Source organism: Muntiacus reevesi, chromosome 2, assembly GCF_963930625.1.
Source record: "Muntiacus reevesi chromosome 2, mMunRee1.1, whole genome shotgun sequence".
Taxonomy (NCBI): domain Eukaryota; kingdom Metazoa; phylum Chordata; class Mammalia; order Artiodactyla; family Cervidae; genus Muntiacus; species Muntiacus reevesi.
In genome coordinates this window covers 63016685-63041916 of record NC_089250.1, presented here as the reverse complement: position 1 = coordinate 63041916, position 25232 = coordinate 63016685, and the positions used below count along the sequence as shown (strand labels likewise).

General features: G+C 47.3%; 1 protein-coding gene across 4 annotated transcripts in view; it reads right to left on the bottom strand.

Moving 5' to 3' along the window:
• CEP250 (centrosomal protein 250) overlaps positions 1-22351 on the bottom strand; it is a 54724-nt gene extending 32373 nt beyond the window's left edge. The window contains exons 1-15 of one of the 4 annotated variants that reach the window (XM_065921883.1): positions 22283-22351; positions 15095-15383; positions 14585-14641; positions 12692-12774; positions 12300-12465; positions 11434-11540; positions 10932-11186; positions 9391-9487; positions 6634-6735; positions 5966-6127; positions 5256-5434; positions 4482-4664; positions 2404-2548; positions 1474-1620; positions 141-371 (exon numbers count right to left, since the gene is read on the bottom strand). In XM_065921883.1, coding sequence (XP_065777955.1) covers positions 141-371; positions 1474-1620; positions 2404-2548; positions 4482-4664; positions 5256-5434; positions 5966-6127; positions 6634-6735; positions 9391-9487; positions 10932-11186; positions 11434-11540; positions 12300-12465; positions 12692-12774; positions 14585-14641; positions 15095-15280 — 2100 coding nt within the window. In that variant the 5' untranslated portion in view covers positions 15281-15383; positions 22283-22351. Of the gene's footprint in view, positions 1-140; positions 375-1473; positions 1621-2403; positions 2549-4481; positions 4665-5255; positions 5435-5965; positions 6128-6212; positions 6265-6633; positions 6736-9390; positions 9488-10931; positions 11187-11433; positions 11541-12299; positions 12471-12691; positions 12775-14584; positions 14642-15094; positions 15384-22282 lie in introns of those variants that run through there. The other 3 variants (XM_065921884.1, XM_065921885.1, XM_065921886.1) reach the window with 3 other exon arrangements.
• Between the last annotated feature and the right edge of the window lie 2881 nt (positions 22352-25232).

The following is a 25232-nucleotide window of genomic DNA, read 5'->3' as shown; positions in this document are numbered from 1 at the left end:
CAAACTATTAATAGTAATGCTGGTCATTTCTAGGAAATGAGATTTTCCCTTCCTGAATCATTTCTGTAGTGTTTTCGTTTTTTTAACAGTGAGCATGTATTATATACTTTCATGAGACGGTAGCAGTTTTATCTTCCCACCTCGCTTAGTTTCTCTTGAATTTCTTCCTTCTCTTCTTGGATGCCCCTGAGATCCGCTTGCAGCTCCGCCCTGGTCTCTTCTGTTTTCTGCAGCTGGGCCTCCAGGTGGGTGTTCTTTTCCCACAGGGCTTCCCTGCTCCTCTCGGCGTCTGCCAGGTCCACCTGCAAAGCGCTTCTCGCCTGCTCTGCTGCCTCCATCCTCCTGCACACAGACTGGTTCTCCTGTTCTAACTACTAGCCAAAAAGGGAAGCGCATCGGAGACAAAGGGTTATGGTTTAGAGATGAAGAGGTGAGACAGAAGTCTACATGAAATATATGACTCTGTTCCCCACCGAAGGATACAGGAGTGCTTATGGGAGAGGAGGACCAAGCACACATTTGGGGTCTAGAGCCTCTACTGCAAGTACTAGATGTTGGGGAGAGACAAAAAAGGCAAAATCCTGGACTTCCCTGGCGGCTCAGTGAAGAATCTGCCTGCCAATGGGTTCGATTCCTGGTCCATGAAGATCCCACGTCTTGGAGCAACTAAGCTTGTGTGCCACAACTACTGAACTTCTGCTCTAGAGCCCGTGAGCTGTAACTACCGAAGCTCACATGTCATGCTGCAACAGGAGAAGCCACAGAAGCCCTGCCGAGCAACTAGAGAAAAGCCTGGGCAGCAACAAAGACCTAGCACAGCCAAAAAAATAAAGAAACAAACAAACAAAAGGCAAAATGCTACTCTTGAAGAATTCAGGATAAGGGAACATAGAATATTTCTGGGGCTCAAGGGAACAAGAGTGATTGAACAGACAGTTAAATCTGTTCAGTTTGCTTTTCTAGCACCAAGAAGCATGTAGGATCTTAGTACCTCCACCAGGGATGGAACCCATGCCCCCTGCAGTGGAAGCTCAGAGTCTTAACCACTGGACCACCAGGGAAGTCTGAGACATGTTAAATCTGTAACCTCCAGAGAAGATTTTGAGGTTTGGGTTCTTCAGCAGATCCTCTTGTGGTGGTTGCTGTTATCTCAAACAACAGGATTAAAGCCTAGTCTTCCTTCTAGAGTTCCTTCTAGGACTTCCTTCCTAGCTCTGGTGATTACACTGTAAAGCCCAAAGGGTCCTGCTGTAGATGTGGGAGGGATTTACTTTCAATGGTTGAGCCCGGGCCTTATAATCTTTGCTTTCCTCTGCAATTTAAGTGTTCCTTTTGCTCATTCCAGGACTACATGGGAGCTGATCTGTCTTGGGCTGATCCATCTGAGCACTGTTCCTTGTCACAGGCTATCAGCTGTGTCCTGCCCTTGGTTGGGGCCCAGTCCTACGCTGTGTGTCAGAGATCTTTGCTCACCTGGAGAAGCTGCTGGTTCAGTCCAACTTTATCTAAGGCCAAAGCCTCATTTAAGGCACTGAGTTTGACAGCTGCAGCCCGAAGATCAGCGACCTCAGCCTTCAGGCTGTTCTCAGAACTCGACAGCTCCACAATTGACTGTTCTGCCTAAAAACAGATAGTTAAAAGAGTTTCTTTTCCCAGTTTCCCTGCAACAGTGAACAGCTCACATCCCCAACACCTGCTGCTTCCTGTGTACAGACAGGAACTTTTCCCTTCATTCATTCATTCACTCTCCCATGCATTGACTGAAGAGTGAAAGAGGAACTCACATGACAGAAGCACAGACATCAGGATATATAAACAACCACAACTGTGATGACACCACAGACAATGGAATCACAAAGTGCTCTGGGGCCTCAAAGAAAACATTCGTTCAATTGGAAAGAGTCAAAAAATGCTTGGTTGAAGAGTTGACAGTGAAGCTGGACATTGAGAGATGAGGAATGGTTTGCAGTTAAAGGGGAAGGAAAGAAGCAGTTCAGGCAAAGGGAAGAGTTCACACAGAGTGTTAGAGTCACAAGGGAATGAGTACCATGGAGAATGTACATAGTAAAGGCATAGGAGTGAGGACAGGGATCTCGGGTGATACGGAGGCTAGGAAAGGTGGCAGCGGGCAGAGGGCTGGGAGTGTGACACCAAGGAGCTGGGGAGCCACTGAATGGTTTTAGGAAAGAGAGACTGACTTGACCAGATTTATACTTTAGAAAATCATTCTTAATTCCAATATAGTCTGTTGGGAGGGACAGAAACTAGCAACTGAGGCACAAAATAGGAAGGGCCATGGCTTACAAAGTGAAGAATGACACAGGTTGCATACCCTTTTCCTAGAAACAATCAACTTTCCAAGCCGCCCGCCCCACCCCGCCAGTGCGGGGGAGGCCCACGCACCCTGGCCAGCGCGGCGGTCACTTCTGTTTGCTCCTGCCTCAGCAGCTCCCCTTCTAGGCGACTGGACTCCAGGGCTTCCCGAAGGGAGATCAGTTCACTGAGGGACTCGGACTGTTTGGCTTCCAGGACCGCCAGCGTCTCCTGACTAAGATGAGAAAGAGAAGAGGGCTAGAGGAAATCTTAGGGAGTGGCCGTATCCCGAAAGATGTTGAAGCTGAAACTCCAATACTTTGGCCACCTGATGCGAAGAACTGACTCATTTGAGAAGACACTGATGCTGAGAAAGATTGAAGGCGAGAGAAGAAGGGGACGACAGAGGATGAGATGGTTCGATGGTATCACAGACTCAATGAACATGAGTTTGAGTAAACTCTGGGACAGGGAGGCCTGGCGTGCTGCAGTCCATGGGGTCGCAAAGAGTTGGACACGACTGAGCGACTGAACTGAACTGATTTGCTTTTATGATACAAAAGAATGAAGGTGGTCTCTAAAAACTGTTAAGGAGGGATCTCCAAGACACAATGTGAAAAAAGCAAGGTACAGAACAGTATATGTGGTGCGCTGTCTTTTATGCAAGAAACTGGAGGAAATATGAATATATGCATACATTTGCATAAGGCATCGCTAGAAATATGAACAAGAAATTAATTTAAATGATTTCACACAAAAGGAAGGGATATGGGATAGATGAAGCAGAAGGGACAAATACTCTCTCTGTGCATACCTTTTAAAATAGTTTTGACTTTTGAATTATATAAAAAATTCTTTTTTTGGCCACACCATGTGTCATACATGGTCTTAACCCCCCCAAACAGAGATCAAACCTGTGCCCCTTGCAGCTCAAGTGCGGACTCCTAACTACTGGACTCACAGGGAAGCCCCTTGAATCCTAGAAATATCAATAAATGTATCATTGAGCCAAACAATTAAAATTTAAAGACATAAAACTATCTTTGGGGATTGTTGGTTCTTTGCCTTGGTATAGGGAGACCCTTCCTCGCACCAGTCATGATCCTTAGAGTAGTCCTTCAGGATTCCATCGTTTGTGACCATTAGATGCAAGGAGCTAGGGAACAGGAAAGGAGAGGAGGTACCAAAGATGAAAAAAATACAACCCCCGTTACCAGGTACTGAAGACCTACCACAGGCCATGCTCTGTGCTGGCATTTTGTAAAACACAGTTTTAATCCTCCCAATGACCCTTCAAGGGAAATATCATCACTCCTATTTTACAAATAAGTTAACCCGTCCAAGTGGCCAGAGCAATTAATTAAACCTAGCTTCTGCCCAGCTCTAAAGTTCTTGCTTTTTCTATGATATCATATTGGGGAATTTACAAATAAGCTTGGTCCCTTTACTCTGGAATTTCCTTTTTTTAAAAAAAATATTTATTTATTTGGGTGTACCAGGTCTTAGTTGCAGCATGCTGGATCTTTAGTTGCAGGCTGAGAGATCTAGTTCTCTGACCAGGGAACAAACCCGGCTCTCCTGCATTGGGAGCTTGGAGCCTTAGCCACTGGATCACCAGGGAAGTCCTTGGAATTCCCTTTCTTGACCAGCTCATTTCCCATTACTTCCCAGGATCAGTCCTACTCTTTGGTCAGCCTGGTCTCCTCTGAACATGCCATGCACCTTCCCACCTCCTTTTCTTTGCTAATCTGTTCCTTTAGGCCTTGTCCTGCTCTTTACCAACCAAAATACATTAAGGCCCAGCTCAGCAGCGACCCTCTCCTCCGTGCAGCTTTCAGTAACAAACTGTTACCCCTATTCTCCCTGAGGACCTAGATTGAAGCTCTTTTTAGCTCATGCTTCACCTGGCCACGGTTTACTTGTCTGAATTCCCCATTACACTGCAAACTGCTTGAGGTCAGTGTCTTATTTATTTCTGTTTCCCCCCCACGGGGCCTCAGTTCCTCTGGGTGCTCAGCAGAGCCTGGACGAACTTTGTGCATTCATCCTTCTCCCAAGGGTGGAGCAGTAAGCTAAGCTGAACCCACTGCACACCAGGCTTCCGTTAACTCCGCTTTCTCAGGGTGAGGAGGGACGGGGCCAGGGAGGGAGGGGACTGTCACACGCACAGACGCTCCCTCTCTCGGACGGCCAGGTGCAGCTCCTCCTGCCGTTCCTCCTTCTCGCCCTGAGCAGAGTCGCCCTGCAGCTGGAGCTCCATGTTGGTCCTCCGCAGGCGCCACGCCTCCTGCTCCAGCACCTCCAGCTGCTGCTGCAGCTCCTCTCTGGTCTTCTGCAGGAGCTCTCGCTCCCTGGAAGAAGGAGGCCAGACGTGAGCACAAACCCTGGAACCTAAAAACCCTCCTGGAAGCAGACAGCAGAGGGTCAAAGGAGAGGGGTATCTGCTTCCTTTAAATATCTCATCTTTCCTTTTGAGAAGGAAATTTGTTTTGTTTTGTTTTGTTTTTAGTATCTATATATTTGGCTCTGACAGGTCTTAGTTGTAGCACATGGGATCTTTGCTGCATTGTGTGGATCTTTCATTGGGGCACACGGACTCTCGGGTTGCTGCGTGTGGGCTCTCTAGTTTCGGTGCTTGGGCTTAGTTGCTCTGCGACATACAGGATCTTAGTTCCCTGACCAGGTATCAAACCCTGGTCCTTTACACCGCAAGGTGAATTTGTAACCACTGGACCACCAGGGAAGTCTCGAAACTGTTTTTTTTCCCCCTAAATCATCACAAAGATCCAAAACTGAATGAGCAGGAGCCAGAAGAATGCAAGGCCAGGCAGTCCTGAGCAGCCCTGGGTCTGCCAACCACACACACACACGATGGGAGTGGGAAAAGGCTGGGTGATGACTGAGCCCGGGAGGAAGCTGGGGGACGAACAGCCCCCACTCACCTGCTGAGAGAGTCCACCTCCCCCTGCAGGTCCACCGTCTGCCCTGCCAGGGTGTCCCGCTCCCCCGTGAGCTGCTGCAGCCGCTGTCTCAGGGCTTCCCCCTCTTCCTCCCATTGGAGATGCTGCTGTTGCCAGGAGCTCACAGCTTCCTGGCAGCCTGACAGCTGCTGCCTTAGGTCCTGCGGAGGGAGAGGGGCAGAAGGGAGGTGGTGAGCAAGAGGGCAGGGCAGAGCAGGGATGTCAGAAGCTTGGAAGCAGGGCTGGGCAAGGGTGTGACCAAGGTAAGCTGTGAATAAAGATGAGACCAGCTGAGGTGACAGAGCATCAGAGGTGACCGGGTTCTGTGGCTCTCAGAGTCTCAGAGTTCATCATCTTCAAATGTACCATGTAGAAGGTGGGGTTAGTGGTGAGTAGGGCTGGGACCCTTAGAACCGGAGAACACTTACCCACACTCCCCGGGGCTCCACTTTGCACGGTGCAGTGTAAAGTGCATCAAAGTGGGGCGTGCCAGTGGCGTGGGGAGTGTGCTGGCTCCCCACCAGCATAGCTGGGGAGACCCAGAGATTCCAAAGGGCACTTCAGGGTGTTGACAAAACTCCTCATGTCAGGTCAATGTAGAGAAAGGGGCAGTCTGGGCTAAGAGGGTACCCGGGGCCCAAGTCAGTTTAGACACCGGTCCCCACGGCTGAGGAAAAGTGTGGGGTTCTTACCTGCAGAGCCTGGCGTCTCTGAGTCAGTACCAAACGCACCAGAGAGACAGCCTTGTCTGGCTGCTGGGAATCAAAGTGGGAGGAGAAGCTACTGGGGTCCAACTGCAAGGAGCTCTCGTGACTAGAACCATGGGCCATACTGTCCTCTTCTTCTACCATGGCCTGAAACCCAACATGGCAGGGTCACCATCTCACTGACCAAGGCCTAGAGTCCATGCAGAAGATTCACACTCCAGCCTGGACAAACCTGATGTTTTCTTTCTCCTAGGTCCTCTCCCTGGGGGGTGGGAGGAGGGCATCTAAGAGCAAAAAAGTTTGGGTTCCTTAAATTCCTCAGATCAACTGTTTACCATCAGTCACCCAAAACCAGGATGAGCATCAGGGCTGGAGCATCCTTTGAACACTCCATGAATAAATGAAGGAAGAAGAGGTTATTGAATCCCACCGCTATCTGAGAACTGCAGCCGGCAGTAAGAACAAGGGCCTGTTTCACCAGGCAGGGCCAGCTCACAAAAGCTTAGCTTAGGGTTTCAGTTTTCAAACATACCCAGAGAACTCATTCCCATAAGACCCTCAGTCCAAACTCCCCAAGGCGCACCTGAGAGGACAGGGAGGCCTGGGTAAGGGGAGGCTGGACATGTCACCGTGAACAGGAGGCCGACTGGTACCTGGGTTATATCCTGGATCACTTGCTGTAAAGACAACTTCTCCTCTTGGGCGTTCCTACTAAGAGATGCCTCATGTTCCATTAATTCTGTGTGATTTGCCTCCTGAACAGGGAACAAAATGGAGCCTCTGAGCCAAACTTTCAGAGGAGGATTTACCATTTCAGGCCCCCAAATCAACCAGTCTCCTTCTGTCTCTTCTGTCACCCCCACTTTTCCCCTGACCACACGAGAATGCTAACGCTGTCCTAGGACTCTGCGGACAATGTGACGTGGTCACTGAGAGTTCAGATTAAGGGATTAAGGGCTCCGAAGTCAGCTGTCCAGATTAGCATTCTTTCTCTGTCACTTTCTAGCCTGGTAACCTTAGGCAACTCCTTCTTTGAGCTTCCTTCTCTTTAAAATGGGAATAATTAACAGCAGTTACTTCATAGATTTGTTCCCAGACTTGAACGAAAAAATTGCATATAAGTTACTCAACACAGTGCCTGTCACAAAGCAAATGTTCATTAAATGTGAGCCATCATTGCATGAAGGATGGCTGCTGTCTCTGGACAGCAAATGGTCTTGTGAGACCTAAGTCCAGAGGAACCTCTAGCTCTAAGGAAGGCCAGTAGTAAATCTGAACTTTCAAAATTTCCCTCCTCCTTGCTTCCTTGGTGGCTCAGAGGTTAAAGCGTCTGCCTGCAATACGGGAGACCTGGGTTCAATCCCTGGGTTGGGAAGATCCCCTGGAGAAGGAAATGGCAACCCACTCCAGTATTCTTGCCTGGAGAATCCCATGGAGAGAGGAGCCTGGTGGGTTACAGTCCATGGGGTTGCAAAGAGTCAGACACAACTGAGCGCCTTAACCAACTTTCCTATCTTATTATGCTAGTGAAGACCTAAAGACAAAGATTTGCAGCTATGGGTTTGTTTTTTTTTTTTGGCCTATGCAAAATCTGAACCAACATTTGTAAATTGAGAGATTTTTATAAGCTGAGACGTTCATAAAAATCTACATTTCTGGCATCTCTCAAAAAGTTAACAAATGGGCCACACCAGCCCCATCCTTATTGCTATTACTGTTCAGTTGCTCAGTCGTGTCCAACTCTGTGACCCCATGGACTGTAGCAGGCCAGCTTTCCCTGTCCTTCACTATCTCCTGGAGTTTGCTCAAACTCATGTCTATCGAGTCACTGATGCCATCCAACCATCTCATCCTCTGTCGTCCCCTTCTCCTCCTGTCTTCAGTCTTTTGCAGCATCAGGGTCTTTTCCAATGAGTTGGCTCTTTGTATCAAGTGGCCAAAGTATTGGAGCTTCAGCTTCAGCATCAGTCCTTCCAATGAATATTCAGGACTGATTTCCTTTAGGATGAACTGGTTTGCTCTCTTTGCAGTTCAAGGGACTCTCAGAAGTCTTCTCCAACATACAGTACAAAAGCATCAATTCTTCGGTGCTGAGCCTTCTTTATGGTCCAACTCTCACATCCATACATGACTACTGGAAAGACCATAGCTTTGACTAGACGGACCTAAGGCCTCATTCCTACATGGCAATTATTTCTTAAAGTTGAACAGTGGATGCCTCCTCCAGACAGGACAAATATGTCTCAGGGTCCTGCAGTCCCCACTTCTCCTCTTTTATTCCTGTGTACTGAGATCAAGTGTCCTGTGTTGTACTAAATATGACAATATTGGAAAAATCAGAATTCTTACAGTTGAACCTGCTTGACTCATTTATAGTATTTGGGCCCATGAGAACATCTGAATCTGCAATTTCCTGAACACAATGGAAGCAAAAAGGCATAAGCAAGTTTGCTTCCCAGCTGATCTCAGTTTGGATGAGAAGACTAGGGATATGCATAGTGGTTCAGGATTCACCTAGAGTCAGAGATACTGAAACTTCTAGAGATGGAAGAAAACATGGAACCAAGCCAGAGGTTCTGACTTCCAACCTAAGAGAATCCTTTTGATAACACCGTTGGCAGATGTTATCATGGACTTCACTCCTTCACAAAGCAGACAGTTCAACTACCAAGCAGCTCTAGCTGCAGCCAAGTAACTTCTAGTCATTGGCAGGGCTTGTGGCCCCCTGGCATACATTAGACAAACAAACTCTCTTCCCTGGTGTCAGTCCTTCAGTTTCGTGAAGGCAGCCATCATGTTCTTCAGGCCCTTCTCCACCAGGCGACCCACCGCCATGCTCCTCAGGTGCTTCTTGTATGAGTAGGTTTTGAATCTCTCTACATGTTCCCCTCCACCCCCTCCTACTTGGCCACTGTGCCTCTTCACGTGTGTCCCACTCTCTCAGAAGAGGACATACTGCAAAGTTCCCCTAGGAAAGTAATAGGGATGATGTTGTTGCTGTTAAGTTCCTAAGTCGTGTCTGGCTCTTTATGACTTCATGGACAGTAGCCACCAGTCTCCTCTGTCCATGGAATTTTCCAAGCAAGGATATTGGAGTGGGTTGCCATTTCCTTCTCCAGGGGGATCTTCCTGACCCAGGGATCAAACCCACATCTCCTGCCTGCATTGCCAGGAAGATTCTTTACCACTGAGCCACTTGGGAAGCCCATAGTAGAAAGAGTAGACGGCTAACGTTTATTAATAGGTAAATGAATGAGTTAATTAATTTTCAGATGGAACCAAAATTAATTTTGTCGCTTCAGGGGATTTCATCAAGGAATGTGTAACTGGTATCCTGCACTCTCTGTCCATAAAGGACAGGAACCCACAGGCCCACTCCCAACTCCTTGCCAGAACAAAGGATCACGTACCAGGGTCTCCATCGTCTCTCTCAGAGCCTTCACCGTCTTTTCGTAATCTTCATTTTGCTTCTGAGACTGGGTCAGCAGGGTGGAGAGCTCGGCCACCCTGATGAGAAGAGCACTGCACTGGCGCCTGGGCACCCACGGATGTGGGCAGCTATGCAGCACACCCCCAGCCCCACACAGACACCCCGCCTGCAGGCTCCCCAGAGACCCTTGGGCGCCCCCGGCCCCTGTACTCCCTGAACGCATGATTCTATAGCCTTGAACTCAGCGGGGGAAGCCAAATGCCACTCAGACACATGCAGGGATTTACCACATCTCAAGGCTGGAACACGTGTTTGGGGGCCCGAGAGCTGAAGGAAAGCCCTGGCCCAGGCCCCTCCAGGCCCCGCTTGATCTTGAAGTCAAGCACCCTGAAGCCAATGAGAACATCAGAAGTGCCACATGGGATAGTTCCAAGGTCCCTCCAGCCCAAGGTTCTAACTCTGATAGAGAAAAAGGAGGGGCAATTTGGGAGAGATTATGGTCAACCTCCCTGATCTGAACCTCAAAGTTCCGGGAAATCACCAGGCCTCTTTATCACCTTTATCCTGGAGTGCCGTACCTGGTATTATATGGGTACCTTAACAAATATTTATTGAATGAACTCATCCAGGAGTTTAATTTCTGTTTCAAAGTCTTCATAATTTGATTCTGTATCATCTTTAAGAGTCTGAACTCACTGTACAGTCATTCATTTAGTTATTGTATCACTAGATAAGCATTTACTAATTGTCTACTATATGGCAGGTGAAGTGCAAAGCACTAGGTCACACAACTTTACTAAGACATTCTCTGTGCTTTCCAGTGCCTTCACAACCCAACAAAACAAACTGCAATTTGCACACGCCACCGATAGGTGGTGACACTACCCTAGCCATGGGGTATAAACTGAACTCTGTCCTGAGAGGATTCAAATAGAGCTCTTTGCTTATGTCCCTGCCCTTCTCATTTTTTTAAAATATAGATTTTATTATAATCCATAAAATAAAAGAGCCTTACCAAAGAAAAAGAAAAGAAAAAAGCTAAATCATCAATGAAATTAAAAAACTATTAATAAATAATCAATGCTATAACAAGCAGTTCAAAAGACCATGGTGGGGTACAGTAATGTAACAGGCTATTGAGGTCATAGAAGAGGTGACATTTGAACTATGCCTTAAAGGATAAGGCAGAGAGAGGAGGGAGGGAGGCATTCCAAGCCAAGGCCAGCATCTACAAAGGCAGGGAACGTGGAGGAACTTGGCTGTTCTGGGAATGGCAAGTAGTTTGGTATAGAGTCACTGCCAGCTTTGTGAGTCAACAGGAGGGAAACTGAGCTGTGAGATAGTCTGAGGGCAGCGACATGGCCCCAGCTGCGGCCCTGGCTTTCACACTAGACCCTCCTCTGGCACATCTCCTTCCCCTCTTGTGGGAGGAGGGCTGTTCAGGTCTCCCCCGCCTGCTTGACTCCCCAAAGGAGTCGACTTTCCCCAGGTGATCCCCTCCTCGGACCCAGCCCATCTCACCGATCCTGAAGCTCTGCCTTCTCCAGATTCCCTTGACTCTTCAGCTGTATTAACTCTTGGTTCCTTTCATGGGCTTCCCTCTCCAGTTCCTGGGTCTTGGCTAGTAGCAGCATCAACTGGGACGGTTCATTTCCATTCAGTCTCCCAGATCCATCAGACTCCCGAGACAGTGGTACTCCCACAGTCAGGCGCAGGCAAGAGGTCAACAGGGACCCCGAAAGCCTCGCATGCTCAGCCTTGAGCTCCGTCAGGTCTCTGAGTCCAGGGAAGGAAAGAGCAGACTCCGACAGGGATCAGGGACAGGAACGGGCATGTAGACGTCAGGCCCCAGGAAGAGCAGGTCTGGGAAAAACCATCTGAATCCAACAATTTCATCCCTCCCCACCAACTCTCCACCCCTGCCCTCCCCCCACAACCTGGCCCCTCCCTTCTAAAGCAGCCCACTGTCACAAATCTAGAGATGGCAGGGGTAAACCTTCTCCCGTCTTATCCCCACACTGACCTGTCAGTGGCTGACTTCATTTCCAGGAAGTGGCGTCGGAAAGTCACCACCTCCCGCCACAGACCCAGAAGGCGACCGTGCTCCCCTTTCAGGTAGCCCTTGAAGAACTGTGTGTTCAGAAACCCAGGTCATATCAAAGGGCAGAGGACATCGTTTGTCAACACAGGAGTCCTGGATCCCTCCCGACTATTGCAGGGAAGGGAAGGAGGGACTTACAGGAGACAGCTTATGAATGGGTGTCTATGTTCTGGTGATGCTGAAGTGTTTAATAAAATTAGCAGAGAGATTCAAGAGATCAGAGGGCCTGGGATGCTATACAGCCTTCCCTGAGCTAGATTAGAAGAGGATAAACAGTGGCTGCTCAACCAATGAGAGCTATTACCATCATCAGCACAGATTTATAATGACGATTAAATGATACAACATATATAAATCACCCAATACAAAGCCTGGCACCGAGCAACGGCTCAGGCAACATCAGTTTCCTTTAACTGGGATCTGAAAATGTCTTCCCATTCAATTTCAATAGCTGCCTCATTGGCATCTAGCTTGCAGACTTCCAGATGAGGGGAGTCTAAACTTTGAGATCCATCTAAAATCTGAGCAAGTCATTAATGCAGGAACAGAGCTGCCCTGAGTATCATTCTACCTGCCAGCAAAACCTGGACTGGGTAGGTAAGGACAGAATGAAGCTGACGGCCAGAGCAGGGCTGAGCTGCCAGCAGGAGTGCTAAGGACGGCCAGAGACTTAAACTACAGCTCAGGTCCCATCCAGGTCCTGAAGCTAACCAGTTCCTTCTGGCACCGACCAGGCAGTGCCCAGCATGCAAGCCCTCCTCTCACTGTCCCAGCCCCTTTACTCTTACCTCCTGCTCCATCTGCCACTGGCTCTCCTTCCTCATTAGCTCATCCCGGGCCCGGCTCCAGTCGACTGTCAATTTTTCCACATCTTCCCGAAGCACTTTATTCACCACGTCAGCTTTTTCCATGTGCAGCCGAAGCTGGGTGTTCACCTCCGCTAGACTCTCACACCTGCACTGGGGAGGGGTAGGAGCGAGTACTAAACAAAGGTCTGAGCCAACCCCCTGGACCTCTTGGAGTAAGACGACAACCACTGGAACTTTCCATTGCCAGGACCTGGAGGGCTAAGACTGAAGTCCTTGGTTCTAAACCATGTCAGCCCTCGAGACAGAGGTTTTCCATCAGCCTTCTCCACCCGCCGGCCAACCACCCAGGCCAGAAAGTTGGGGCCCATCACCTCTGTTGTTCCTCCTCCAATCGGATTAGCAGCTGTTCCAGGTTTGGCTCTTCCATGCTTTCCCACCTTTGAGGGATCGGTCCCTTAGCCAGACAAAAGCAAGCCTTATTCACCTCCAAAGAGAACATCCTGCAGACCAAGTCTCTGACAGCCCCTTCTACAGCAGTCCGCTTTTCTAAGTTCACACTTTTATTTTTACTTTTGGCTGCACTGTGCAGCTTGCAGGATCTTAGTTCCCAGATTAGGTATCGAATCTGAGCTCTTGGTAGTCAAAGTGCAGAATTCTAGCCCCTGGACTGCCAGGGAATCCCCCTGCTTTCTTTTTATTTTTCTCCCCTTTGTTAGCAATATGTCTCTTTTCTCAGTCACTGCATTCGTCAAGTAAACCCATTGTATATCTCTCTACAAATGTGAACCAATGACTTCTCATGAAAGACAGCAGTTGGTAGTGAAAAGAACTTTTGAGTTAAGAAGCATAAGATACAGCTTCCAGGGACTTCCCTGGCAGTCCAGTGGTTAAGATTTTGCCTTCCACTGTTGGGGGTGAGGGTTTGATCTCCAGCTGGGAAGTTAAGATCCCATATACCTCACAGCCAGAAAGCTAAAAATGGAAGCAATATTGTAACACCATCAATAAAGACTTAAAAAAATGTGTTTTAATCTTTAAAAAAAATAAATACATCTTTCACTAATGGCCTTGGCTTCTGTTATACTAATCTTTGAACTTTGGGAAGTTATAGCTTCTCTGATCCACAAGGTTTTCAGCTCCAAAGTGAGGGTGATATCATTCCCCTGAGAAAACTGCTTTGCAGGTAAAGTGACATAATTCTATGACAATGCCTAAGGGTGCCTACACAATGCCTACAGATCGGTACACGCTAGGTCTCGGTCCTTTCTCTCCTCGGAGAGAACTCTTCTGAGAGTAACGTAAGATGGTGCTGAGGGGAGCTAGAACAAAGGCAGATGGGTTTTTGAGAGGCAATTCTATCCTGCCCACAGCACAAATAAATCCATCTGCCACAAACACATCTTTTTTTTTCCCCAAGCCTGTGAGGCACACATCTCTCCACAACAGATAAACACTGACACCTTCTGGAGGAAAAATGCATCTCTTCTCTCAGATTCCAAACTCCTTCCAATCTGGTTCAGATGGTAAAGAATCCGCCTGCAGTGCAGGAGACCTGGGTTCAATCCCGGGGTTGGGAAGATCCCCTGGGAATGGTTACCTGCCCCAGTATTCTTGCCTGGAGAATTCCAAGGACAGAGAACCCTGGCAGGTTACAGTCCATGGGGTCACAAAGAGTCGGACACAACTGAGTGACTTTCACTTTATTTCACTTCCAATCTGATAACCTTAAGTTTCCTAAAGCTGCGTTTTGCCCTTAGAGAGTTCTAGGCTGGAGTCTGTCGGGGCAGGAAAAGCCAGGTCCCATGAAGGTATCTGATAAAGCTCTCGGGGATTTCCCTGGCGCTCCAGTGGCTAAGCCTCTGTGCTCCCAATGCAGGGGGCCTAGGTTTGATCCCTGGTTGGGGAACTAGATCCCACATGCCTCAACTAAGAGCTCGAATGCCACAACTGAAAGATCCTGCATGCTGTAACTAAAGATTCCCCATGCCGCAATTAAAAAAAAGAAAGAAAAAGATCCTGTGTGCCACCTAAACCCAGTGCAGCCAAATAAATATTATAAAAATATTTTTATTATTAAAATATTAAATATTTAAAAATTTTTTCCAAATATTAAAAAAAAGGCAAAAAAAAACCTCTCAGGAGCTGACAAAAGGGCCGCTTTTACCAAACACTGCCTTACCTCTCCCCAGCCTCCCTCAGTCAGCAAACAGGGCCTAACCACACTCCCTGAGGGCCCGTGAGGAGCAGAGAACAGCCTCACTCACCCCGGTGGCTTCCAGTCGCTTCTCCAGCTCCTGGCACCAGCTCCGGTACTGTAACACCTGAGGCAAACAGAGGACACGGCAATGGGCCTGGCTGGTACCCATGGCCCAAAGCAGAGGTCCCCCCGGGGTCATGGGCAAACCCCTCGGTGAATAAGGGGCTGGGTGATGGGAGTGAGGTGAGGCCGTAACATCTTACAGCTTCCATTTGGTCATTTAATAATACATTCTCTGCAGCTCTTATTATTGGAGAAGCAACAATAGGCTTGGGAACTGGCAAACCTAAGGTCAGGTCCTATTCTAGGAGAGCAAAGCTAGATGACTGACAGAAGCCCCGTGAAGGGTGTCTTTGAAAGGATGCGGTCGGCAGCCGGTGGAGACGTTGGGAGCATCACAGGAGAGCTGTTTAGGCATTGCCACCGTGCGGCTCCGGGCTCCGGCCAACCTCGTCCATCTCAGCCCCCAACCCCGGGGGTCCTCCTCTTCCCCTTCCTGAGAGGGCAGCTGCCTCACCTTGGCCTGCAGCTTCCTCACGAGAGCCGCTTGCCTCTGCTGGGCCTCCTGGGAGCTCTTCAGCTTCCTCCATGAGGCTGCCTGGTTCTCGGCCATCTGCTGCTGCAGCGCCAGCACTTGCTCTTCCAGCACCAGCTGCAGGGACCGGGGCTTCATATTGTTCAACCCAGGGCCCCCTGTCTCCATGGGGGCCCCTGACAGCAAGCCCACCGGCCCCTAAGCAGCCAGAGGCTGTTCACTCCCAGAGCGGTCTCTGAGCATCGCTGGCTCACTTGGACCTCCTCTTGAGCTGGTGACCAAAGTACACATTGGAGTTGAGAGAACTGCCTAGATGACTCACATGTATTCAGCAAATACTCATTAAGTCTGGCAGACTTGGATTGGACGAAGTAAATAGGTTCTCTTACTACAGGACTCCTCAGAGCTTTTAAAATACTAAGATGGACCTAATCTCTACAGGAGGGGCCATGGTGAGTGGCCATTCCCCAAAATTAATGGACCATGACACAAGGACTCGTGTTTCCTGGCATGCCTTCTGAAACTCTGCACCTGACCAAAAGCTCCTGGTTTATCAGTGCATCACTCATGCCTGGTGCAGTGCCTCATAAACATCTGCTGAATGGACCACCGAAGGTGCTTTTAGGCTAGCTGGGGGATGGGTATAATTACAATACAGTGTGGTCTGTGCAGTAGTAATAGATCACAGGATAGTATGGGAAGACAACAGATGGGCACGTGACCCAATGTGGGGGACTGTGAGGTGTGAATATCATCATCGTTTCATGCCTGCTAAGTCGCTTCAGTCGTGTCTGACTCTTTGCGGCCCCATGGACTATAGACTGCCAGGCTCCTCTATCCATGGGATTCTCTAGGCAAGGATACTGGAGTGGGTTGCCATGACCTCCTCCAGGGGATCTTCCCGATCATTGTTAACACTTGTTAAGTGCTTCTATGGGTCAGTCACTTTATTAAGTGCCTTACACACACCATGTCATTTTGGCATCACAAGAATCTCAAAACCCTCCTATGACACTTAAACACTGGTACTACTTTAACTCTTCATACGTGGATGAGGACACTGAGGCTTATAAAGGTTAAGCCTTAGTTAAGAAACTAGAAAGATTAAACAATTTGTCCTAGTTCATACAGTTGACGTTTGGTTGACTAGGGATTTGAACAAGAATTCTGACTCTCTGACACAGTCTAGCAGGCATTTTGGGAGGGGATCCAAAATAGAGAGGGAAAAAGGAACCAGCCTCAGGAGGATGGAGGAGGAGCAAACCCACCTCACCCACCAGGAGCCGGGCCAGAACCAGGCAATGGCGGCCAGCGGGGGAGGCCAGTCTAACCAGTGACTTCAGAGAGAGCCAGGAGAGGGGGGAGGCAAGATGACCAAGAAGAGTTTGGGGTGCTCATCCAAGTTCTGTCTCTAATGAGCTCTGTGACCTGAAGCAGGCTAGTTTCCTTTCCTCATCAAAAAATAAGGGCAGGAAAAAAAAAAAAATGAGCCACCCAGCTCCATGACTTCTGAGTTTCTTAGTCCTCTAAAACACCTAGAGCTGGCGGGGGGGTTAGAGTTCTCTCATTTTATCAGCCCTGAGATACCCATCAGGAGCACTGAGGAATATCTGTATTTCTAACTACCTATCAAGAAAAAGGTCTACTAGAGCTGCCTACTTGGCAGCAACAGTCTCCTAATCTGAAGAAAATGGCATATACAGCAAATGCAAATGTAACACTTGCACATACAGTGGGAGTTTCAGGGCCCCAAGTCCCTTTAATGCACAAAACTGTTGATTTCCTACCAATGCTACCTTCTATCAGGTCCTTCCAGATTTATTCAGGAGTAATTAATCACTTTTATATGCCTTTAAATTTATATTTAATACACAGAGAGAATGTCCATGTTTTATCTTATTACCTATCTTTTCCACTAATTTGTGAGTTCCTGATAAGGCAAGAGCTGACTAATTCATTTTGGTCCTTAGCCACCAGGGCTTCCCAGGTGGTGCTAGTGGTAAAAAAAACTGCCTGCCAACACAGGAGACAAAAGAAACATGGGTTCAATCCCTGGGTCAGGGAAGATCCTTTGGAGGAGGGCATGGCAACCCAATCTAGTATTCTTGCCTGGAGAATCCCATGGACAGAGGAGCCTGGCGGGCTAGTCGACAGGGCCGCGCCAAGGCGGACACAACTGGAGTGACTTAGCACGCACACAGGTTGTCAACAATTCATAATGAAGAAATGCATGTGGGCCTCACTCCCGGCAGATCTAAACCCTTAGCTAGAGGTTACAAAGTGGACTGCTGGTTCTTTTCGATCAGAGTATGGCCTGTACAATGGTTTTTAAGAATTCAAATTAGATGCCAATATTTACCATTGGGAAAATACATACAGAAGTTCATATTTCTGGTTCCTTTGGAAAGTCAGAGTATCCAGTGACCCTTGACATTCATTCCTACAAGGCCACAACCGGCTGCAGTGAAACAGCATCTGTCCCCTTTAGATAAGGCATGCTCTTCAGTTCAACCTCAGTCTTGGGCCCCTGCCTGGCTTTGCCTCTCTCTCATATACTGATAGCAGATGTCAGTTGTCATGTCATTCTACTTGTGCTATTGTTTTTCTTACAGCAGAGTTAGAGAGGAATACTCAGCTTCCTAATTTACATCACCTCCTGGGCAAGAGCAGACAGCTGAGTTTGTAGAGATTCTACTAGACAGCAAGGAAACAGCATAACGTAGGAAAGCAGAGTGGTACCAATAACAGCTTAGGGGCACCAGCACCCCACGCTGCCTCGTCCTGGCTGACCAACTCGGGTGCTGTGCTGTGCTCAGTCGTGTCCGACTCTTAGCAACCCCCTGGACTGTAGCCCGCCAGGCCTCTCTGTCCATGGGGATGCTCCAGGCAAGAATACTGGAGTGGGCTGTCATGCCCTCCTCCAGGGGATCCTCCCCACCTAGGGACTGAACTGAGGTCTCCTGCACTGCGGGCGGATTCTTTACTATCTGAGCCACCAGGGAAGCTGAGTCCTCCCTTTCTGCCCTTCCCTTCCGCCAACCCACCATGGCTGTGAAAAGCTGACTCAACCTGTCTCTTCTGGTTGGAGGCACAAACCTGCTGGGAACAGCTCTTACTGCCAACACTACCAACAACAAGAGTAGCTCTGAGTTGCTTCAAGGGACCGGAAGAGCCTTTTCTCCTAACACTGCGGGGACTGGGCCAGGCTTCTGCAGAGTCTCAGAGGCCCTCAAGACTCCCTTACCCTCCTCCTTTGAAACCCTTCCCTCAAAGCATTAGGCTGATCCATACAAAATTGCCAATATTTGCCCTTTTTTACCTATAGAAGATAATTTCATGTAATTCAACCTAATAATATTATCTGTTGTATATATTTATAATATCATATACTTATATATATTATACAAGCCTAATCTGTAAGCAGCCCTCCCACTGTTTCTGGAATTCTCCTATTAAATCTTCTTTTAGAATAAGGCTATTGTTAAAGTATATACACTATTTTAGAAAATGACAGTAACACTTCAATAAGGAAATGGAATTATATTAGAATTGTATGATTATTTTACTTCAGCAGATAATTTAAAAATTTACAGCTATTTAAAAATTTAGTCCTGCCTTCTCCTTTTACAGATAAGGAAACTGAGGCTTATGGAGATGAAGTGACTTCATTTTGATCATATTTTATTTATATGCCCCATTTACCTCAATGACTTGACATTGTAGCAAATATACCATACTAATGTAAGATGTTACTAATGAAGGAAATCGGGTGCAAGGTATATAGGAACTTGCTGTACTATGCAATTTTTCTGTAAATCTAAAATTGTTTCCCCAAAATAAAGTTTATTTTAAAAATGATTTGAACAATTTTATGATTAACTCAACCACCACCAATTTTTTTTCCCCACTAAAACAAGAGTAAAAAGATGGAGGCAACAGAGAAAAACTACCTCAGGAGTTTTTCTGAAATTGAGATTTAGTTTGGAGCTTCCTCAAGACACAGTTCAGCACCTTTTATTAACACAGTCAGATTAGCCAGTAAATAAGTAAACTAGCAAAGCTCCAAAAGAAAGGTAGGTTTCAATGTCCCTCAGGAAAGAAAAAGGTCAGTAGTTGGCAACAGGTAACAGGCTGAATTGCATTCAGTGAGACAATGGATGTCGGTGTGCTTTGTAAACGGTAAACCATTGGATAGATGTCACTATTTCGCAGGTAAAGGAAAAAGATTCCCTTCTTTCATAAATTAAGTTATCCTATAAACACTCATGAATTCCAGCTTAGTATCAGGTAACTGGCCACAGTGATACAGAAATAAATAAGGCTAACTTCCAACTTTTGCTAGGAACCAGACGGGGAAGGGCAGTGACCTCTGAACCTAGCGTGAAGAGTAACATAAATTATATTTTGTCTTCTCTCATCTAGATTCTTTCAAAACGTGATTTAAATAAACTTGAAATAGAGGCAATGCCACCTAAACTTGGAATACAGATGAAAATGTTAGGAAGACTAAGTTGAGGACTGGTATTTAAATAGGATTTGTCGATTAAAGCAAAAAGTAAAGACACTCGAGGCATGGACATTTTATTTCCTGAGCAAAGAAACTATATATTTGTTTGCAGAGACAATCTGTTCCTTATTCCAGAAGAAAAAAAGAAATTAGCATATAGCTCCTTATATAAATCACATATGTGGGGACTCTCTCTCTGTCCTCCTCCCACCTCTAAGGCTTTTCCCTTTAGTCTCCTCTGCTGGTTCCTCCTCATCTCCCCACCATCTAAAGGCTGGAGGCCACATGCCATATGGCATGCCCAAAAAAATAAAACAAAATAAATTAAAAAAAAAAAAAAAGAAAACTGAAATAGTGACAGATTAGGCCATTCAGAACCCTCCAATGGCTAAAGAGTAAAAACCACAATCACTATATTGGCTTACCTCGTCCTAAGTTTTTGATCCCTGCCTCCAATTGTCTTAATTCCATTCCTTACTCCTCTCCCCTTTGCTCACATCCCTCCAGCCACACAGCCCTCCTTGCTGGACCTGCTCGGAACACACCAAGCCACACACTCATCTAGGGCATCTTCTAGTTATTTTCATGATTGGCTCCCTTGCCACCTTCAGGTCCTTGTTCAAATGTCACCTTCTCAGTAAACTGTTCCCTAGCCACTCAATATAAAATACCAACACTCCTACACACACACACACACACACACACACACACACACACACACACACACACAGGTATTTTACTTTCTTTTTTTAAAATTGCCATTACTATGTGCTATGCGGGAATCTCTCAGTACCCAGATCAGGTAAAGCAACCTGTGGCCCCTTCAAGTGAAAACTCGGAGTTTTGAACACTGGACTATCAGGAAAGTCCCTCGTATTTTTCTACTTAGTTTACCAGGCTTTACATGTCCCTATTTGAGTATTATGTGTAATATAGCTAACACAATGCAAATTTCCCCAGAGCAAGAATATTGTTTTATTGACTGCTGTATTCTCAGCTCCTGGTATATAGCGGGTACTCTTTAGGCATTTGACTAAATGAATGAATATAGGAACTCTAGGCAACTCGATTCATATCAAAGGTCTTGCAAAATGCTGATAGTTCTATAATCTTCTAAAAGGAAAAAAAATGAACAACAAAAAAGAGATCGTGTAGTTTGTATAGCACTTAACTCCCTCACAATTGTTTGCAATCTTCATAAAAAAAGAAACCCTTTGAGAAGAAATTACTGCCTTCATTTTATGGACAAGAAAACTAGGCTCGAAACACAGAAGGAATATAACTGGTCAGTGGCAGAAGAGATACTGAGCCCCAATCCGCTTCCAAGGGCTTCCCAGGTGGAGGAGTAAAGGATCCGCCCGCCAAGACAGGACATGGAAGAGACACAGGTTTGATCCCTGGGTCAGGAAGATCCCTTGGAGGAGGAAATGGCAACTCATTCCAGTATTCTTGCCCGGAGAATTCCATGGACAGAAGAGCCTGGTGGGCTACAGTTCATGGGGTGGCAAAGAGTCAGACAGGACTGAGCACGCACACACGCAGGCAATCTGCTTCCAACTCTATGCCCTTCCCTTACATCATGCTTCCCCTAAGTCATGAAATATGAAATCACCATTCTGTGATGGGCACTTTCTAAAGGATGTGAAATAATGAGTCCTAGGTCTTCAGCTTTTTGATGGAAAAGGACCAACGAAAGGCAGAAAGTCCAGCAGCAGTTTCTAGCATTGGTTTGGTCATGAACTCACTCAATTTTTCTTTGTAAGCCTTCTCATGTGCATCGTAACTCTGGCCTCCATAATTCATAGGCCTAATGTAAACACCAATTCGACAGATATTTACCAAACCCAAACACAGTCTAGGATTTATCACATGCTCTGGAGAGGGATAGCCTAGAATTCATATCCCAGCTTCACTCACTTTATTCTTTGTGGGACTCTACGCAAACTGAGGACCTTAGTTTCGTCATGCATACGATGTGAAGCTATAGAACCCACCTTATGGAAATTGCTCTGACGATTGAATGGACCCTTACAGGTAATGCATTTAGTAGCACCTTTGTGACTATTCAGTAAATATTAGCTATTATGATGTTCATCACGTGCTAGACCCTGGGATACAGCTGAAAAGGCAAGGCAAAAGGCTCCAACCAGTGCACGGCTGTAAAAGAGGAGCAGGAAAAGCTAGCTCGGTGCGATGTGTGCAAGAACCCAGCAGCGAGCTTACTGCGATTGCAGAAAGCGGTTAGAAAGATTTCCAGGGAAGTGATATTTAAGTTGGGTCGCGAAGAATGAGAGTTCCAGGGTGGAGCTGGCAGGTAGGACTGGACTTTCGGACAGATCACATGCAAAGCCCCAAGTGCAAAGGAAGCCGCAAAATCCTGGGATCCGGCAGCGGGACACGCAGGAGAGCGCAGCGCCGCGTCTGACCACTTCGGGCTCGGGAAGATCCCTTTCTGCGCGCACTGGAGCTCAAAGTGGTGGCGGCAACAGGACGCGTACGCACCCACCTAGGACAGGTCCCAGCCCCCTCTGTGGGCCTCAGGTTCCTCCCGGGGAATCGGAGGCCGCTGGCCAAACGAGATTCCCTAAGGCGCCCTGGGCAGGCCGATCAGTGGGCCTCGGACCGTTAACCCGGTACCTCCCGTCTGCCCTTGAGGCCCCCACCTCACCACGCTCGGCTCCTGCAGATTCCCAAGGTGCTTCTGAGCGCCGGAGCCGCGGAAGCCTCAGCTAAGGCCGGGCCGGGGGCGGGGGCGCACCGAGGGGCTGGGGCATAGGCCCCGCCTCCCAAACTCCCGCCCTTTCGGAGGGCCCCGCCCCGCCTGGAAGCGTGCCTACGAGCGGACTGCGACGCCTGGGGGCCTCCGCCATGTTGAGTACTGGCAACCGATTTACAAGAGTGGCCCAAAAGGAAAAAGGAGATCCTATTAAGCGATGGTGTTAAGATTCCCTCGCCCTAAGTGGGGACAGCTAGGGTTTCTGAATTCCAGCAAGGGAAGTTTTGGTAACAGAAATAAACTTGCCCTCAATCATACCCCTTTTGGCTTCGGGGTTACACAGTGCGCATGTGTACGAGCGCCGGCTCTAGGTGCGCCTGCGCACCGTCCCACCCACAAACCCGAGTGCAATTAACAAGTGCCTGAAGGATAAGCCAACCCGCTGCTGCGTCGCTACGAAACCTTTCCTTAAGAACCCGAAGCTCCAAGCAGCTTCAGGCAACACAACATTCACACCGTAGTTGTTCAATGTGATTTGAGCACGCATGGCATTGCACAGGGTTTCTTTTTGCCTGAATATCCTACATCCGTTCGGAAAAATGCAGTTTGCTTGACTTTCTGCGTTAGCCTGACTTTGTAGAAGACTCTAGAAGCGTTATTCCCATAAGTTTTGTGCATAAAGAATCAGTGCACTTTTCTAGCATTGTAAAATTCCATTTATCTGTCTTTCTTCTCCATTCAGTGGTTCTAAATTTTTGTGTGTGTGTTAGTAGCTCAGTCGTGTCCTACTCTGAGTCTTGGTAGCCCACCAGGATCCTCTGATCATGGGATTCTCCAGGCAAGAATACTGGGGTGGGTTGCCATTCCCTTCTCCAGGGGATCTTCCCTACCCAGGGATCGAACACGTCTCCCACATTGCAGGCAGATTCTTTACCATCTCAGCCACCAGGACTTGGAAATTTTTAGTTGGAGTTAAAAAAAAATAACGGGGGGAGGGCGGGAGGCAATAAATAAATAAATAAATAACTGGGAAACTTATTAAAATGCAGACTCTCGGATTCTACCACTAGAGTCAGTGTTGTGAGGGAAGAAGAGATCCCAAACGTTTGACAGAGAAAAAGTTGCAAAGACTCAGTTGTGTGGGAATCAACACTGGGGAGATATTCCCTAACAGGTTGTGTGCAAGTGTTCACTACAATATTTGGACTGTTATACACATTAACTTAAGGGTTTTTGCACATATTTTTGACATCTAGATCAGTTTACCCCAAACTTTTGGATTAGCTGATAACTTCTCCTTCAGGTCTCAAATGATAATTTTTCAGCTAGATCATGCTTCTTCCCTGATCATGCCATTTAAAGTAATAATGTATCATTTTCTATCGCAGTTCTCTTTTCACAGTACTTTTTACTTGTTTTGGTTTACCTATTATTTTTCTCCCTCAGGTAGCCCTAGTGGTAAAGAACCCGCCTGCCAATGCAGGAGATGTTAAAGAGACTAGGGTTCCATCCCTGGGTGGGGAAGATCCCCCATGGCAATCCACTCCAGTATTCTTGCCTGGAGAATCAACTGGACAGAGGAGCCTGTTGGGGTACAGTTCATAGGGTCGCAAAGAGTCCAACAGGACTGAAGCGAATTAGCACGCATGCCCTTGAAAGTTTAAGCTTCATGAGAGTAGGAGACTGACTTATTCCTAATTTAACAAAGAGCCTGACACATCCGTTCAGTTCAGTTCAGTTCAGTCGCTCAGTTGTGTCTGACTGTTTGCGACCCCATGAATCGCAGCATGCCAGGCCTCCCTGTCCATCACCAACTCCCGGAGTTTACTCAAACTCATGCCCATCGAGTCAGTGATGCCATCCAGCCATCTCATCCTTTGTCTTCCCCTTCTCCTCCTGCCCCCAAGCCCTCCTAGCATCAGGGTCTTTTCCAATGAGTCAACTCTTCGAATGAGGTGGCTAAAGTATTGGAGTTTCAGCTTCAGCATCAGTCCTTCCAATGAACACCCAGGACTTGATCTCCTTTAGGATGGACTGACTGGATCTCCTTTCAGTCCAAGGGACTCCCAAGAGTCTTCTCCAACACCACAGTTCAAAAGCACCAATTTTTCGGCACTCAGGTTTCTTCACAGTCCAACTCTCACATCCATACATGACCACTGGAAAAACCATAGCCTTGACCAGACGGACCTTTGTTGGCAAAGTAATGTCTCTACTTTTTAATATGCTATCTAGGTTGGTCATAACTTTCCTTCCCAGGAGTAAGCATCTTTTAATTTCATGGCTGCAGTCACCATCCGCAGTGATTTTGGAGCCCCCAAAATAAAGTCTGACAGTGTTTCCACTGTCTCCCCATCTATTTCCCATGAGGTGATAGACCAGATGCCATGATCTTCGTTTTCTGAATGTTAAGCTTTAAGCCAACTTTTTCACTCTCCTCTTTCACTTTCATCAAGAGGCTTTTCAGTTCCTCTTCACTCTCTGCCATAAGGGTGGTGTCATCTGCATATCTGAGGTTATTGATATTTCTCCCAGCAATCTTGATTCCAGTTTGTGCTTCTTCCAGCCCAGCGTTTCTCATGATGTACTCTGCATATAAGTTAAATAAGCAGGGTGACAATATAAAGCCTTGACGTACTCCTTTTCCTATTTGGAACCAGTCTGTTGTTCCATGTCCAGTTCTAACTGTTGCTTCCTGACCTGCATACAGGTTTCTCAAGAGGCAGGTCAGGTGGTCTGGTATTCCCATCTCTTTCAGAATTTTCCACAGTTTATTGTGATCCACACTCTAGAAGGCTTTGGCATAGTCAATAAAGCAGAAATAGATGTTTTTCTGGAACTCTCTTGCTTTTTTGATGATCCAGCGGATATTGGCAATTTGATCTCTGGTTCCTCTG